This window comes from Cydia splendana, chromosome Z (assembly GCF_910591565.1).
Source record: "Cydia splendana chromosome Z, ilCydSple1.2, whole genome shotgun sequence".
Classification (NCBI taxonomy): domain Eukaryota; kingdom Metazoa; phylum Arthropoda; class Insecta; order Lepidoptera; family Tortricidae; genus Cydia; species Cydia splendana.
Genome location: NC_085987.1, coordinates 5,345,769 through 5,363,799, shown reverse-complemented (window position 1 = coordinate 5,363,799; position 18,031 = coordinate 5,345,769). Strand labels below are relative to the sequence as shown.

General features: G+C 39.3%; 1 protein-coding gene across 1 annotated transcript in view; it reads right to left on the bottom strand.

Annotated features, from left to right (window-relative positions):
* Window positions 1-11,699: 11,699 nt before the first annotated feature.
* Window positions 11,700-18,031, bottom strand: part of LOC134804309 (serine/arginine repetitive matrix protein 2) — a 208,647-nt gene continuing 202,315 nt past the window's right edge. Inside the window, exons 10-11 of the mRNA XM_063777320.1 lie at window positions 13,522-13,648; window positions 11,700-12,959 (exon numbers count right to left, since the gene is read on the bottom strand). Of these exons, the coding sequence (XP_063633390.1) occupies window positions 11,752-12,959; window positions 13,522-13,648 (1,335 nt within the window). The 3' untranslated portion in view covers window positions 11,700-11,751. The remainder of the gene's footprint in view (window positions 12,960-13,521; window positions 13,649-18,031) is intronic.

Genomic DNA, 18,031 nt, shown 5'->3' with positions numbered 1-18,031 from the left:
CTCATTGCGAGTGCAGCGGGAGTAGACCGTGCGAGGCTTCTGGCAGTGTCACAACCAGAATCAGGGGCATGGCTGCACGCGTTGCCTTCGCCCTAATTGGGCACCTTACTCGACGGCAGCTCGTTGCGCGTGGCCGTTGCTCTCCGCCTGGGCTGCGATGTTTGCCAACCACATTTATGCATCTGCGGTTCCATGGTGGGTGCTGACGGTCACCACGCACTGAGTTGTCGCCGATGTGCAGGTAGGCATCCGCGTCACCATGCCCTAAATGATACGATCCAGCGAGCCCTTAAGTCGGCTGGTGTCCCATCAGTGCTTGAACCTCCAGGCCTCAGTCGTACCGACGGTAAACGGCTTGATGGTCTGACTTTGGTAGCCGAAACTCAAGCGGATCTAAAGCGTCAAAAATATGCCCCTCTCTCCCCTGGCTACATAGTCATCCCTTTCTCTGTAGAAACGGCGGGTTGCTGGTCAGCCGACGCGAAACGCTTCACTCGCGATTTGGGACGTCGACTCAGACAGAAAGGGGAGGGGCCCCGCTCCGAGTCGTTCCTTGTGCAAAGGCTGTCCGTGGTGATCCAGCATGGAAATGCTGCGAGCATCATGGGCACCTTTGCATCGGGAACGGCAGGGAGCTATTTGTTTTTTTTTAATTTATAGTTTTAATTTTTATTTGTAAGTGTTAGTTGTAATTTGTATTATTATGATTATTTTGCCTTTAATTCTATAATATATAATTAACGGCATAGTAAATAAAAAAAAAATTGTTTTTTTTTTCAGTTAAGTTTAAAAATTAATTAAATGTAGCGTTGTTGTAACACGGGCATTACATTTAACTCAACCAAACAATTGAAATCTGTGACATATCAATGTCATTTCGAACATCGATCGACCGAGATTGTACTTAAGTTTAGTAGCAAATGTATGAACTCATTCTAAACACTAATCAATATGTAAACTGGCCCTAAGGCAAGTGTACACGCTTGTAGAGGCCTTATAGGAAAAAATACGTTATTGATTATCTCCGAAATGGAGTTAATTAGAATATCGGTGTCTTTGAGAAAGTTACTTCATTTAAGCTCAGGAATAGACCCTTGAAATAACGGAAATAAAAAAAAACACGGTGTATAATCCAGTAACTTTGTCGAATTTTGTAACCTGCCTCTTTTGCGTCAAATCCGGTAGTTCTGATTTTTTGCAGACTTATTTATGATATTGGCCCAATGAATAATACAAGTTTGTGACTTCGAGCGCCGAACGCAACTTTGTTAAATATCGAAAAACCTGCGATAATTTCGGTTTTCTTTTAGATTTGGGCGATTATAACCCTAAAGGACCAGTTTTTGATAGTGCCTTCTCAGGACGTTTTTAAAGTGGACTAAATTTGCTATAATACGAGACTAGAATAGTCTCTGTACATCTAGTAGTTTCCGAAATAAAACCTTTCAAAATTTCAAATTTTTTGAAATTGTATTCGTAGGGTAAGTAAGTGCAGTGAGATGCACTTTTGTCTCAGGGGATGCAGCTTGGCACAATTGTTCCTAAGGTCAAACAAAGCTGATTTGGCCAGGTAGCTTGAGATCGTACTAGAATAGTCCACTTTAAAAACGTCCTGAGAAGGCACTATCAAAAACTAGTCCTTTAGGGTTATAATCGCCCAAATCAGGGCCACCCCACATCTAGCGTCTTTCGAGCGTCGGCGTCTCGTCGGCGTCTACAACTCTATGGCTCTGCTCGACGCAACGTCGACGCAACTGCGCAGCGACGTCATTTTCCATAGCGCTGACCGACGCCGACGCCCGAAAGACGCCCGATGTGGGGTGGCCCTAAAAGAAAACCGAAATTTTCTCAGGTATTTCGATATTTGACAAAGTTGCGTTCGGCGCTCGAAGTCACAAACTTGTATTATTCATTGGGCCAACATCATAAACACGTCTGCAAAAAATCAGAACTACCGAATTTAACGCAAACGCGAAATGTATAAAATTACTGTATTAATACTGAAGTTTTAATTAGTCGCTTCTGTTGCTATAACGTCGCTTTATATTAATTAAGGTACGAAATGAAACACCAAATCTAGCTGGGGCAGTATAATTTAAGTATATATAGGGACAACTAGATAAAAAATCTTTATTTCCAGATTACGAAAAACAATTTGATATGGCAACATTACGAATAAGTACAATACAATGACCTTTCCATATTATAATGATGCGTTCATGAGTAGGTATATTTAATATCATTAAGAGAAAGATTACTTTAAAAATGACAAATTATATAAGATTACAATAGAATGTTAGAAGATGTCAAGAATATTAAATTCAATAGATGTATTGTCGTCTCGGCTTGTGTTGTGGCGAGAAATATGAGCTAGACTGATGTTAAGCGCTTATTAATCTACACGGTTGCCTGGCACTTTTTGTAAGGAGGCTTCCCTACAAAAAGTGCCCGACAACGGTGTAGATGTCAAAAGCGCTTTACGTTGTTATTGCCATCTAGTTCTGGTGCGTGGTTCTCTTGAAAGCAATTGTAACGTTATATTAGCTTGAAAGCAGCTGTTGAGCCACATTCAAGAGAATCACCTGTTGAATGAGATGCAAACCCCTTATCAAACTGCACAACGGGACTTAATCGCGTATTTAAGTTTTAAGATTTACCTCCGACGTTTCGAGGACGGCGTTGTCCCCGTGGTCTCGGAGAAGACTGGCTCAAGTTGACATCAACATCTTCTAGCCGCGCGAGTTTTTCGAACTACCCGCACTTGGTCTTGTTTATCAGTTTGAACGTTTTGCGCACTAGGGATGTCACTCTGTCGACACACAACACTAACGATATTCGATTTATCGACTGTCGATATTCGTTTCCGCTTACATTTACTAATGACTGGATTCCATGTGGATGAGATCTTAAAACCCTCGTCCCGATTAAAATTGCAATGTTTTTTGATTTCAATGGCTTCCCGCACTTTTCTACTCAGGTCAACAAGTCTGCGGTGGCTGAGCATTTGCTGGAGTCAGGACCAAACCACTGGATTGAGCTGCATAACCCTAAAATCCTCTCCACGGATCGCCATTTCTACAGTAGAAAAGTGCGGGAAGCCATTGAAATCAAAAAACATTGCAATTTTAATCGGGACGAGGGTTTTAAGATCTCATCCACATGGAATCCAGTCATTAGTAAATGTAAGCGGAAACGAATATCGACAGTCGATAAATCGAATATCGTTAGTGTTGTGTGTCGACAGAGTGACATCCCTAGTGCGCAAAACGTTCAAACTGATAAACAAGACCAAGTGCGGGTAGTTCGAAAAACTCGCGCGGCTAGAAGATGTTGATGTCAACTTGAGCCAGTCTTCTCCGAGACCACGGGGACAACGCCGTCCTCGAAACGTCGGAGGTAAATCTTAAAACTTAAATACGCGATTAAGTCCCGTTGTGCAGTTTGATAATGTTTAATAATCGTGAAAGTTTAAATCAGTGTTTTGCAAACCCCTTGTTTGCTTTGCTCTTGGAGTTCAACGTCATGTTACGTCATATTTCGTGTTAAAATACTATTGAAATATTATCAAAATACGAGACAAAGACGGCGAGAAATCCATTGGAAATAATATTCTTGGACAATATTAATGAGCTGACCCTTATATTTAATCACTTAGATTCAGTTTCATGCATAAACAAGCATAAACTGTAGTTTCTGCCATTTAGAATGTGACATACAGAGCCATCTGTCGCTTTAAAATTTTCTGCTAAGATATTTTGCACATTTGACGCGGTTACCACACTGATGCGAATTCGCGTGCGAAACCGCACCCAATGTGAAGACAAGAAACACTAAGGCGTTAGTGTTTCTTGTCTATACGTATTGCGAACTTAAGAAATAAAAAAATTAAAAGTCTACAAGAAGCCCCAAATTCGACGTGGTCTTGTAAGTATCTACTGCAGGGGCCTACCGCAAAACCTAAAAATCTAAATTTCATTATATGCTTCTCTATCGCTCTTGCTTATAGTATTCGAGCGATATATGTTCAATGTTCGCGGTAGACACCCAGGACAATATCCACTAGCTATTTGAGAAGATTTTTACAAGATAAAATATTTTTTTCTTAAACTATACAAATATCTTGGATAAAAAAGCAGGGCACTTCAGTGTGTAAGACTAATCATATTATTAAACTATAGAACAGCAAGATAAAATATAATAATGCGCCATTTTTTTGGTAAAACGAATAGGTACGTTACAGGGCAACACCTTTTGTTTCTCGTACATGGGCAATTTATACAGGGTGATTCAGGAGACGTGAGCAGGACTAACACTGCGCATTTCGTAAATTATAAGCAACTGTTTCGTATCAGTATTAGCGAGGTTAACGTTAATTTTCTAGTCGTGTTGAAAAAAAAAGTTATTAATTTATTTACGACATGGCTGGTCACCCTAAAATTAGAATGCTAAACTACCGATATTCTGTGTCAAATTGAATGTCATCACGGTCTGGTTTCTTTTGAAAACTCGTATCTCACTCAAGTTTGACAGTTTATTTTCTTCGTAATCAAAATGCTGTCATTACGGTTAAAGAGGTTTTATGTTTAGGTCGGTCTTGTAGGGTGACCATGATTGTAGATAATTAAATTTGCCCTCACCAAAAAGTTAAAAAATTGGGAAAAGTGTGGTTGTTTCACCTAAATACGACGGTGATCGATTAATTATCAGTTACTGAGTGTGCAGGATTAGTCCTGCTCACGTCTCATGAATCACCCTGTATACATTATGGGGTATTCGTGAAGGTATCCTTTTCAGGACATTTTCTGCTGAATATGACAATGAACTCTCTCTCTCTCTTTTAGCGGTTAAATAGCAGAAAGTGTCACGCAAAAGGATAGCGGTAATATCCCCTTGAACATGTGTTTTGCCACTGTTTGACACAATATTTCCGAAGTTCCAAACAGAATTACATAGAAATATAATATAAAAAAATGCTCATTTTCTTTCTCTCGATTTAATAACTAAACAATGAATGTATTTATTTTATGGGTGATAAAATAGGCTATTAGATTTATCCGGTCACCGGTCAATTTCTGCTGAGGCACAGAGAAAAGCGTCTATTACATTTACAAGGTCGCTAGGCATTTTTTACTGGACAGCCGATCGGTCTCCGTACAAAAAGGGCCCGGCGACCGTATGTACAGTCGCCATCAGATATATAAGAGCGATCAAGTCAAATCGCTCACTAATATCTAAATACGCCTCTATTGTCAAGGCGTTAGAGTGCGTGTTCAGATATTTGTGAGCACCTTTGCCTCTCCGATATATATAATGGCGACTGAACCTACATGTAATAACTGCTAAACCCTGTCGGTCCTTAGCAGCAAGATAATAAAAAGTGTCCGGCGACCGGATGGATCTAATAATTCTTAAAACAGTTATATTTCAACTGTTTATTGATTATTATTTATTTTAAAATTTTAACGCTTGGCACCTACACCGGGTATTCAAAATCGGTGTTAACATTTGTGCTGTTTAATAATTTGAATTGTACGACTTAAATATTACTTTAACGGAACACCTTATTTCTATAGAAAGTTTCGAAAATTATAACGCAGAACATTAAATATTTAAAAAAGGAACAGCTAGTTATATTAGGTAAGAAGAAGGCTGCAATTACATTAATCATTATCATATAAATGATTTGTTATCATGCCTATTTATAGTTTAGATTTACGAAATACTTTGGTTGATTGTATTTCTTTTTTTTCTTGCAGCTGCAAGTAAAAAAATAGATAAATATTATAGTACCTATGGCCAGTCATGATGTCATCAGAAAAAAACGAATAATTTAACTAAATGTTATGAAGCGCTTATTACATCTACCTATATCACAGTATAAGGAAGGTGTCTTATCGGTGTACACTGCCGATATGTATAGTCGCCGAGTAGTTTTTGTAAGGAGCGACCGGCTTTCCTACAAGAAGTGCCCGGGGACCGTGTAGATGTACCTAATAAGCGCTATAGTATAAAACCTCTACGCTTCTTTTTCCCCTTCTTTTTCTAATGACGGGCATGACTGATACTCGTAGGTGCTCGTAGTTGGCAATGGACCTATTAATCTGTAGGACACAGTAATATGACATTACCTAGGTACACAAATGGATTAACAGTAGGTACTAAGGTAATCTAATAGTCAGGCCAGCCACCGTATCACGTAAATAAAAAGGCAATATATGTTAAAAAAACGCTGACGTTTGAATTGATGTTTAGCGCTTATCCACCAAGGTCGCGGTGCGGTGCGGGTGTGATACGGTTATTACATTATGCCGGGAACATTTTGTAGGATCGCCGGTGGGTCTCCTTACAAAAAGTGCCCGGCGACCGTGTAGATACTGTAAAAAGCGTTATAACATCAAATTTGTCTTTTTATTGCAATTTGTGATGAAATGGTTGACCAGAATATAAAAGCTCGTCGTGAATTTAGATAAAAAACATTCACATTATAGCTTGAGTATTTCCGTGGAATCTAAGTACAAAGTTAGGTACCTATGTTACTTGGTATGTTAGGTAGAATTTTAGATTTCGATATCATCATTTTGAAATAATCTATCTAAAGGTAGGGTTGAGAAAATATTGAAATTTATTTTAGTCTGATTTCAGTTCACAAAAATGGAAATGCTAATTATATGTATTAATATTTAATAATAACATATGAAATAATGTTATGCGCACCTACATACCACCACGGGCAATGAAATAGAAATTTTAAAACTATTGTCACATTTCTTATTTTTAACATAATATTCTAATAAACAGTATAACTTCACATGTTCAGTAATTTAAAATGTACTTAACACACAATACAACATTGTATAGGTAATAATTCTCTAAAATTAAACTATCTATCGAGTTATTTTAGTGCATCATACATTTATATTTTACACAAAACGACGCAAAAAAAATAAAGGTGGTTTAGAAAAAATGCCAAATAAATGCTTCAGCCCTTTTACTATGTGGAGGAAAAAAAGGGCCCAAACATTGGCTCCGTAGATACAGGTACATACTACATCTGGATTCTTATAAACCATTATAGCGCGCTATTTAAATAACTTCCATATGATTTGAGACACTCTTATATTACATTTAGAATTTTCTCTTATATTATTGGTGCTGTGTAAACTATTATTTGATGCAACATTGGCATAAAAGTCACTCTGGTTGCCATTTGAAAAGTTGCCTAAGCGCTTATTATCTACAAGGTTGCTGGCACTTTTTGTATGGAGGCCGACGGGCTTTCCTACAAAAAGTGCCCGGTGACCATGTTAATGTAATAAGCGCTACAGATCTTACATGACTTGTACCTTAATAAAGTGAGCGCATGACATGACTCTTGAATTAAGTTCATCTGTACACAAGCATTTGAATAACAAATTTAACGTTTTAAAATATTAATCCTCGTGGTTCGACTCTTTATTTTCAGTAGAGAGTGACATCGATAAAGCGGTAATTTATATTTAAAAAAAAACACGTGAATTGCCAAGTCTGCTTCTTCCACGTCTCAAAATAGCTGGTAGCATTGACATAACGTCTGTATGTCTGCATTTCATTGTATGCATAGCTATCTCGTTCGCGTCTTTCCTTTTTTTATGATATAGGAGGCAAACGAATCGGAATACATCGCGGAAAATAAAGAGAATCAAAAGCTAGTTTTTGAACTGCACCTTTACAGGCGGGATACCTGCATATTTCAGTACCTACTTGAGACTCAAAAAGAAAAACGTGATTATTTGTACCCGGGTCGGTTAGTTTTGATGTTTTGTTTACAGAAGTGACATTTTCTGAAATTAGTTTGCTCCGTAATAAACGCTATTATTTTGAACAACAATACCTATATACTTTATTTTTGAGACTCAGACGCACTGTTTAGTTACGAAAATCTCGTTACCTTTAGATAGATATATAATCTTCGTGTATAATAACCGATGAATGTAAGAAAATATTGATTGCCATATTTTTTGGCGGCTTGTGCGACCACATCACATACTTAAAATGTGGCTTTTAAAACCACCTTGTTAAGCATACGAAATGACACAAACGTTCTACACTTCTCCGCCAGATGCCAGTAGGTATCCCAATATCCAATACTTCCTAACGCCAAAAGGCGATAGTTCGTTTACACTATAAGCACTTACAGACGGGCGTACCAGACATTCGTACGGGTCCGAGGCCTGTTCGATCGAGTGGAAGTTGGTTAGCCGCACGCAGGACGCAGCTATGAGTGAAAGCGAGAAAAATATAAGCTGTCCGGATCAAGGTCGCGGTCTAGTACGCACGTCTGTTAGCACTATAAGTTTGCACCGGCTTGGCAGTGACAACGTATGACGTGCAGACAGTGTAGATGGACTCTAATTTCACTCTGGCTCTGGCCTCTATTTTACCAACCTGACAATTGTCACCTGACCTTCGGAGAACACCGGCTTCCAACACGTCGGAAGGGAGGAGCCCAAGCGATATCCGTACAAATCGTTCTGCCATTATTTGCGGGGGGAAACGCACACAGTCGCACTTCCCTCACTCACTACATACAAAATACAATCTGTAATGACGACACAAATACAAAGAAAATGACACACGCAAAGACAAATCTTGCACACCTCGATTTCTTGTGTACGGATGAGTCACAAATGCAGCGCGCTAGTTGTGTGCATGCCCAGTTGGACATGTCGCTGCCCCAATATTACGTCTATTACTAACCTGTCAACCGGACAATTCACCCAGTTGCATGGTTAGTACTTTTTTTTTCCAACCGGTTATCTGGTTTGCTGGTTAATAATAGGCAATCCTGACCTACACCCTGGCTGTAGGGTTGAAACTTTTTTTTTCCTAACTAAGTATTCATCCAAACCGCAAACAAGGTGTTCTGTTAGTATTTTTTTCCTAATCAGCCAATTAAATTGCCAACCAGGTGGTCAGTTAGTAAATTTTTCCCAACAGACCAATTAGAAATGCCAGCTGGTTGGTCGCCTTGGTCGGTTAGTATATTTTTCCCGACAGGCCAACCAGACACACCAACCAGGTGGTCAGTTCGTACATTTTTCCCAACAGACCAATTAGAAATGCCAGCTGGTTGGTCCGTTAGTATATTTTTCCCAACAGGCCATCCAGACACACCAGCTGATTGGTTGGTTAGTACATTTTTCCTTACATACCAACCAAGCCATACCACATCTTAATAATAAATAAAAAACCAATTATAATTATTCAGTATTTATCAATCCAACAAAGAAACAGAACTTTATATTCTTATTACTTATGATAAAAAAAAAATTAATGACGTTGCACCGCCTACAAGTTATCTGCTTTGCCCGAAGGTTGACTGGTAGAGAATGCATTGTAGCATTAAGTCCGCCTTTTGTACGTTTGTATTTTCCTTTGTGCAATAAAGATTAAATAAATAAATAAAAACAAACGTTCAGCATTAATGTTTCAGATCACACAATATAAATTTTTGAGCATTTTTCACATTTTTACAAAACATTTAAAATCTCTGAAACTAGAAACCCTCATCAGGTACCTTTTCCGTGGAACGTCACATATTTTGAAGTGAAGAACTTTTTAATTTTATTTATTTATTTAATCTTTATTGCACAAAGGAAAATACAAACGTACAAAAGGCGGACTTAATGCTACAATGCATTCTCTACCAGTCAACCTTCGGGCAAAGCAGATAACTTGTAGGCGGTGCAACATTATTAATGTTTTTTTTTATCATAAGTAATAAGAATATAAAGTTCTGTTTCTTTGTTGGATTAATAAATACTGAATAATTATAATTGGTTTTTTATTTATTATTAAGATGTGGTATGGCTTGGTTGGTATGTAAGGAAAAATGTACTAACCAACCAATCAGCTGGTGTGTCTGGATGGCCTGTTGGGAAAAATATACTAACGGACCAACCAGTTGGCATTTCTAATTGGTCTGTTGGGAAAAATGTACTAACTGACCACCTGGTTGGTGTGTCTGGTTGGCCTGTCGGGAGAAATATACTAACCGACCAACCAGCTGGCATTTCTAATTGGTCTGTTGGGAAAAATTTACTAACTGACCACCTGGTTGGCAATTTAATTGGCCGATTAGGAAAAAAATACTAACAGAACTCCTTGTTTGCGGCTTGGATGAATAGTTAGGAAAAAAAAAGTTTCAACCCTACAGCCAGGGTTGTAGGTCAGGATTGCCTATTATTAACCAGCAAACCAGGTAACCGGTTGGGAAAAAAAAGTACTAACCGTCCAACTGGGTGAAATGTCCGATTGACAGGTTGGTAATAGACGCAATATTACAGGGTTCTATGTTTCACTTTTATCGAACTGAAATTTGAACATTGTCGTAGTGACATTAAATCGAATTTCAACTATCTTGAAAATGTAACATAGAACCCTGTAATATTGGGTCAGCGATGTGCTTCGGCAGAGGGGAAATAGTGCGAATGCCGACTCTCTTCCCGGCGTTGCTCGAAGCACCTGACACTCAAGCTGTCTTATAATATTGTTTAATTTACTAAGCTGCATGAATAAGACTGCAAAAATAAATGTGTATCTGCAGAGTAAGTATTTTTCGAGCAGCTAACCCCAAGGGGTCGCGATGCGAAGACCAATAAAATTGTCAATAAAAGTTAGCGTCAGATGGCTATTGCCAAATTGGTAAAATATACATGACTGATCGTTACTAATATATTTTACCTACATATAATATTCCATATGATATTAAAAGGCACGAGCGACCCCAAGTATCGATTACGATACAGGCGTCGTTCTGCGGAATCGCCTGTTATATCTAACCCCTAACCCTACGTAATACGATTTGAAAAGTACACTTCGAATTTTCGACAAGTTCTTTCGAGTGTAGGGCGCTCTATCCAAGTCGCTGGCCCAATATTACAGGGTTATTATATGTTTCATTTTTATGGAACGGAACTTTGAACATTGTCATAGTGACATTAAGTCGAATTTCAACTCTCTTGAAAATGTACAATCATTCATCAACATAAAATCCTGTAATATTGGCCCAGCGAAGTGTAACAACGTGAACTCTTCTTGAATTTAGAAACGGTATTGACAGTGGAATTCCATAATGCCTATTTACGTAGTACTTATGCAGGAGTGTCCGTATTGCACGCATCAAGCGATATTATGTTGGAGCGTCGTATGCAGTTGACAGTTTTCAAAAGCAATGGATCTGCCCTAACCCACTGTGATTAAACTGGTTTAACCTCCGCCAATCGATCCGATAGATTCGTACATCTTATTCCATACTTCTTATTCGTACATCTTAAGCTGAATCATACAGAGCTACACTCCGAAAATTTACTAAACATCTTGTAATGTGTTTTATGTTAATCCTTGACACGGCAGGTGCCTGAGCTGCACTGGCAGAGGCTCGTAGCAAATTCATGAAATTTCAAAAATAATTAGTTCCTCCCGTCCCAGTCACACGGCCTCAGACTGTGAGGCCCTCTCGAGCCGTCGGCTCATGGTATTTTGCATTCAGTCATCGCTTTCGTCACTGATAAAGTCCATCGCAATTTTTGAATATAGGTTATGTTAAAGTCGCACAATCGTTTACTTAAATCAGGAATTGGGATATGTTGAAGGTTTATTTAAATTATTTTGGCAGATAATACTTAACTAATATGGACAGGACCTAATTAGAAACCTTTGTATAGTAAAATTGGCTAAATGTATCCATGTTTACAAGTTGTGGACATAGCTTTACATAGGTGTTGATAGCTGGTGCTTTGAACGGTCGATCCCGACGTCAATAGTTGTCACTTTCCCGTCGACCGGCGTAGTGGCTTCAACATCAGTATCCGGCATGACTATGCACATAAACGTCTTTCCACTCGTAGCGTCTCTGGGGTAAAAAGTCATCGGTATGAACCTATCGCTTGTGCCGTCCACGTACGCCGCTAACCTCGAATACACTTCAGGGAAGTGCTTCTTTAAGGTCACTCCACGTTTTTCTAGTTCTAGAAGAATATTATTGAAACAAATCTCTCGGAATTTGTGAGCGGTAGCCGCGTTCTTCTCCCCGGCGACTTCCAATTTCGATGTAAGGATGAGAGTCTCTCTGTCCTCCGGCGCGGTCTTGCTGTCCCTCCTGTAGCGCCGTCGATTCTGTTCTTGGATAGAGGCGGTGACGGACTTGCTGAGACGGAGCTTCGCGCAGCGCGACACCATCTGCCGTTCCCATTTAACGGCGCCTTTAGTCGGTACCTCGCTAATAATGCAAACGGCAACGTATAATATCACCCTGGTTTCGGGGTTGTACGCTTTGCATAACCTCCCCACTTCCGTGTATAGTTCGACGCCCATCTCGTTCGGCTGCAGCGACGACCATTTCACGAATTCCGGCTCGGTCAAGTATTGGTAGCCGTGGGTGACGAACTTCTCGGCGGCGTCGGTGCTCGTGAAGAACACTTTGACGACGCCGCGTCCCTGGGCTAGGTATCCTTTATGACCGGCATTGCTTATTTGGTTGCGGGAGTCCTCGTCCTCCTTTGCCGCTGATATGATCTGCCTGCACAGCGCGCTCGCTCGCGAGTGTAGACACAGCTTTCTATGCTTCTCCCAATGCGCTCTCCGGCACTCTTTAGAGCAGTACATGGTAGAGCAGTTGTGACAAGTCTTGTAGTGTCGTTTCGCGTCTGCTAAAGGTGCTTTTGAGCCGCATTTGGGGTATTTGCACTTGACGACGGGTTCTTCGGCACTGTTCTCTGTGAGTATAGAGGCGAGCGAGGCGCGGGACTCGTGGTGCGTGGACTGCAGTTCCACCGCTGCGGGCCGGAGAGCGTCGAGGCTGGTGCGGCGGTCGAGCGACGCGCTAGGGCACGCGAAGGGCTCACTCCTGCGGCGAAGCTCGCCCATCGCCGAACGCGAACGCACGTGCATCGCTGCGGGGGTATCAACTGAATTCTTGCCTGAAATTACATGGCATACATAAGTCGACATCTACGTTTTATTAAAAATCAAATCTGATGATGATGGTCGTGAACTTTGGACTCAGAACCATTTAAAAAGTAACATGTACCGGGCATTGGCATACTAAACGTTTCGTGCGGTGAATGTCAAACCGATTTTTCTGCGTTTTTATCTTTAGGCTCACAATTAAAGTTACTGAGCTCTAAAAGCGGTTAAGCATTCCCCTCTGGCATAAAGTGAGGTCATATTTGTTTTTGACTATACCTGAATCAAAATAATCTACCCGGTGAGGTCTTAAAGATAAAATAAATAGCACGATACAGACGGCATACATCCGAATACCTGCTTCAAAGAACAGATAAACAGATATAAACTTTCGAGAGTACTCTCACTTTACACCACGTCAGTACGCCAATAGAATCACAAACACTAACTACTACGGGGCATCGAAGCCAGGGTCCAGTCACATGCGGCGGTCCAGGTAAATAATACATAAACTATAAATGTGTGTGGATGAAATAAGTAAGAATTGGAACGGCGGGACTTACATATCGTTCCTACCTGGTCGGTCGGGGTCGGGGCTGGGGTCGGTGAACGAGCTGGGCGCCTCGCTGGGCGTGCTGACGAAGCGGGAGGCGGGGGAGGCGCTGCTGTGCCCGCTGCTCGCTAGCTGCTCGTAGCGGGGGCTCTGAAATGTTTGAAGAGCGATTAAGCCATAAGATATTAATAAAATAGTTGAGAAACATTCGCCAAAGGCCGCTTTTGCAGATTCAAATTCACTTAATGTATCTGACGTGATTAAAGCATAGCATTTAAATAAGCAACAAAAACCCTGTACATATGTAAACATCCCTATAATGGACGTGGCGCCAATATGATGAGGCGTAAACTGTAAATCCTGTGAAATTAACTGTCGTACAGATGTGCACTTGCGATAAGTTTCCAAAAAGTTTGAAAATTTCTCGGAAATATCATGAAAATTACACAAGAAATAAACAAAATGGATGTTGTGGAAACGGAAAGTTTCATTTCCCACACAAACTTATGAGAAGTTTCCGAAATTATTTCGTAATTTTTGAAACTTGACGGCGCTTTAGTAGAGTAGCGTCCTCGGCAGGCGAGTGGGCTGACATCAAAGGCAGCTGTTTGCAACGTTACTTCACTTTTGTTTTAGTTGCTGCTCGAAGAAACTTTAATTAAGTGCTTTCTGAAGAGCTCTGCACACAGTGTACAGTGTAAAACAGTATAGAAACCCATAAACATACACGAATTGATGTCAGATTAGTCTTAAAGTTTTTAAATTGCAATATTTCCACTTGAACAAATTTCGTAATAAGAAATTTTTGATAAAGGCCATAGTCGGTTTTCCATAGTAAGTTGGCCCTTAAGTCAATTTGATTCGGGTTTTTTTTGTGAGTACCTCTTATGGTGAAGGATATTTTTGCTGAGTATCAACATCCTACTAGTGACAGTTTTTGAGTTATGATTTTATTAATTTTTTTCTTTAATGTATTGGTTTTCGGGATGTATTCAAGCGATTTGCTTAATTTTTTTAAATAGTGTTCTTTATTTAGGTATACATCGGTACTCAAAAAACGAATACCAGTTCTCATATAAAAAAATGGAAAAAAAGTAAAACTAAAATAAAACATTTTTTTTATGTCGTGGTGAAGTAGAGACACCTCTAATTTTTAAGGGTTCCGTACCCAAAAGGTAAAACGGGACCCTATTACTAAGACTCCGCTGTCCGTCCGTCCGTCCGTCTGTCACCAGGCTGTATCTCACGAACCGTGATAGCTAGACAGTTGAAATTTTCACAGATGATGTATTTCTGTTGCCGCTATAACAACAAATACTAAAAACAGAATAAAATATAGATTTAAGTGGGGCTCCCATACAACAAACGTGATTTTTGACCGAAGTTAAGCAACGTCGGGCGGGGTCAGTACTTGGATGAGTTGGATGGGTGACCGTTTTTTATGTTATTTAGCGGTGCGGCTATCTTATTTGCCGGCCGGTTTTTTGAAGTGAAAACTGCTTTAGCGGCTCTGAGCACTTTTTGAGGTGGGGAAAAATGATAAACTCGATTCAGCGTAACGCGTAACGTAACGCTGACGTTATGTGTCACGGACAATGTTATTCACTAAAGAACTTTAGTCATAACGTATCATAATCAGGTCAATTATTTAAAACTGGACTTTTATATTAAGCAATAAAGCTCAATGTTCTAATCTTGTACGGGCTGAAATACGAGGATCTCACAGTTACATTCTAACTTTATATCACTCAAATATAATTCAATAAAGCTTCATCTTGATGAAATCGCTAATAAAAGTGAACTCTAGTACTGGTGAATAAAACTCAAAATTGACCAAATATATTTAGATGCGAGGTCTGCAAGGTAACTTTACAATTTCTATTCGAAAGGGATGGGATGCCGATTATCAGCCAAAAGATGGCGTCAGTGTGCACGAATTGTGGATTTTCACCGTTTCTCCCAAAATATAAACAGTTTCATAAGATGTGTTGATATTGGCGAAAACAATAAAAAATATTACGTCCAAATCGAAACATGTTATACTCAACAGTGTCTAATCTAAATAATCAGAGAATAAAACTGCAAAATATTGCAATATCTTGCATTCACGCACACTCACATACCTAAAGTCAGTGTCTAATGTCAGTAGATTTGTAATGTTACAGTAAAGTAACCTAGAGGGCGCAGTGCAGCGCATGAATATTTTTAGGAAGAACAATTTAGAATTTAAATTCTTATTTGAGACATTGACAAGTAACTTAGAACCAACTGATACGTATTTTCAGACGTTGATTGTCATGTGCTTGTGGCACCCACAACATCTGTTTTGAATAAATTTTAGCTAGAGTATCAATGAATCTGGGTTCAAATCCCGACAGTGCTTAATTTTTTTTTTTATTATTTTATAAAAAGTTTTATAGATTATATGTTTTTATTCTTATTATCAATTGAAAATGACGTAAATTATTTTACCTAAAATTACAAAAACGCTTTTAATGTTAGCTTAGTACAGTCGCCATCAGATATATCGGGGCGGATAAGGCGCTCACAAATATCTGAAATCTGAACACGCCTCTGTTGTCAAGGCGTTAGAGTGCGTGTTCAGATATTTTTGAGCACCTCGGACCCTCCGATATATCTGATGGCGACTGTACTATCACTACTAAGTAAGCTGGCGTGTGGCATTTCTGGGGAAGTAATGAGAAACAGAAAAAAACAGAATAGTGTTCTTTAAACACAATATAATATTGTGATTATGATGGGATGCGAACTCGTTTATTTGCCTATATATGGTTGCACATAGAAGCGCTGATGGCCTAGCGGTAAGAGCGTGCGACTTTCAATGGGTTACTATCAAAATTACCTTATCGCTAAACGACCATTTCAGCTAGATGACATAAAAGTAAAATACACAGTCAGCATAGAGTCAATTCAGCTGGACGACATGAAAGTAGAATAGTCAGCAAAGAGTCAATTTAGCTGGATGGCTAAGAATTTGAATGACTAAGTAGCTAAACGTCTGGAAATATAAATAGTCCGTATGATTAGAATACCTAATAAGCCGGAAGTAAAATTATTTGATTGACGTGAACACAGAACGAGTTAGTAGCAAAACGTCTGGAAATGTAATAGTTAGGGAGGCGAATAGGGGAATTTTCGGCAATACTCGAGCGTGGCAGTTTAAGATATGAGAGATACCTTAGACCTTATAGAACAACCTTGTAAAGTATTTAGCTCTATATGTAGTGACGCGCGCCTAGGATAGACGATCAGATTAGTAAAAAAAAATGGATAGTCTGAAATACTCGAGCGCCTCAGATTAAGATATTGGGGGTTGATTTTAGTGTTTAAAGACTAAATTTAACTAATCTGACGATAAGTCCTTGACGCCGCCGAGTTATAGGGTCGCGAACTTGTAAAAAAAAAACGTTAATCCGGCATTCTCGAGCGCGATTTTTTTATTTTTTATTTTGAAGAATATAATCTAAAACTTACTAAAAATACAAAATCTGCCGGTTTCCGCATGACCGGAAGTGTGGAGGAGCCATTTCGTCTTCCTAAGAACGCGTTGCGGCATATAAGTCGCGAACGATACATTTTACAAAAAAAAAGTTTAAATAAACAAAAAAGGTAATTTTATTGTCATTCTTAAATTCCCCGTTTTATCAAGGAGAAAGAAAGGAAAAAAAAGAAACCAAAAAACCGTTTTCGGTCAGATTAAGAGAACCCACCAACATTTTTGTCAGATTAAAAAAATATGCTTTCAGGATACCGAGATAAACCTCCCCTATGAAAATCTGACGCGCTCGAGTATTTCAAAAAAACTTTTTTTTTTTGCATTTTCAAAAATTCATCGTAACTTATCGTCACGCCGAAATCGTCAGTTTTTTTAAAGGAAGCTTCCTTGGGGCCTACTTAACACCCCTTCCGAAAATCTGACGCGCTCGAGTAAATTTTTTTTTTTTGCATTTTTGACTACTTTATATGCCTACCCCCACCACGCAAACCGGCAGATTAGTATACCGTTGTTATCAGAGGCACTCGGGGCATACGTAGTATGAATATCTGACGCGCTCGAGAATGCCCAAGTAACTGTTTTTTTTAACATTTTTGAAAAACCGTACACGCCAAACCCACCGCTAAAATGGTTTTTGCCATACGAGCTTTTCTTTTCGAAATTATTTTATCTTTCGATTTTGATAGGTCTCGACGGCGCCGTTGAATTACGCCATTTAGCTACCTCGCCTCCCTAACTATAATGTGTCAATGTGTTTACAATACAAAGTATGTGCGGGAAGGCTTTAATTTCAAGTGTCATATCAAAATCAAGACGTTTTGCTAACGAGTCGTTTGGCGTTTATTCCATTTAGTGAAAAAGACATTACACAATACAGACTTTTTAGCGTTTATGTATATTAAGTAATAAAGACATTCGAAGATAAAGGACTTTTACTGCTAGGTCATTTTAAATTGTAACATTCTAAGATCCAGACGTTTTGCTAAAGAGGCATTTAGCATTTATGTCTATGTTGT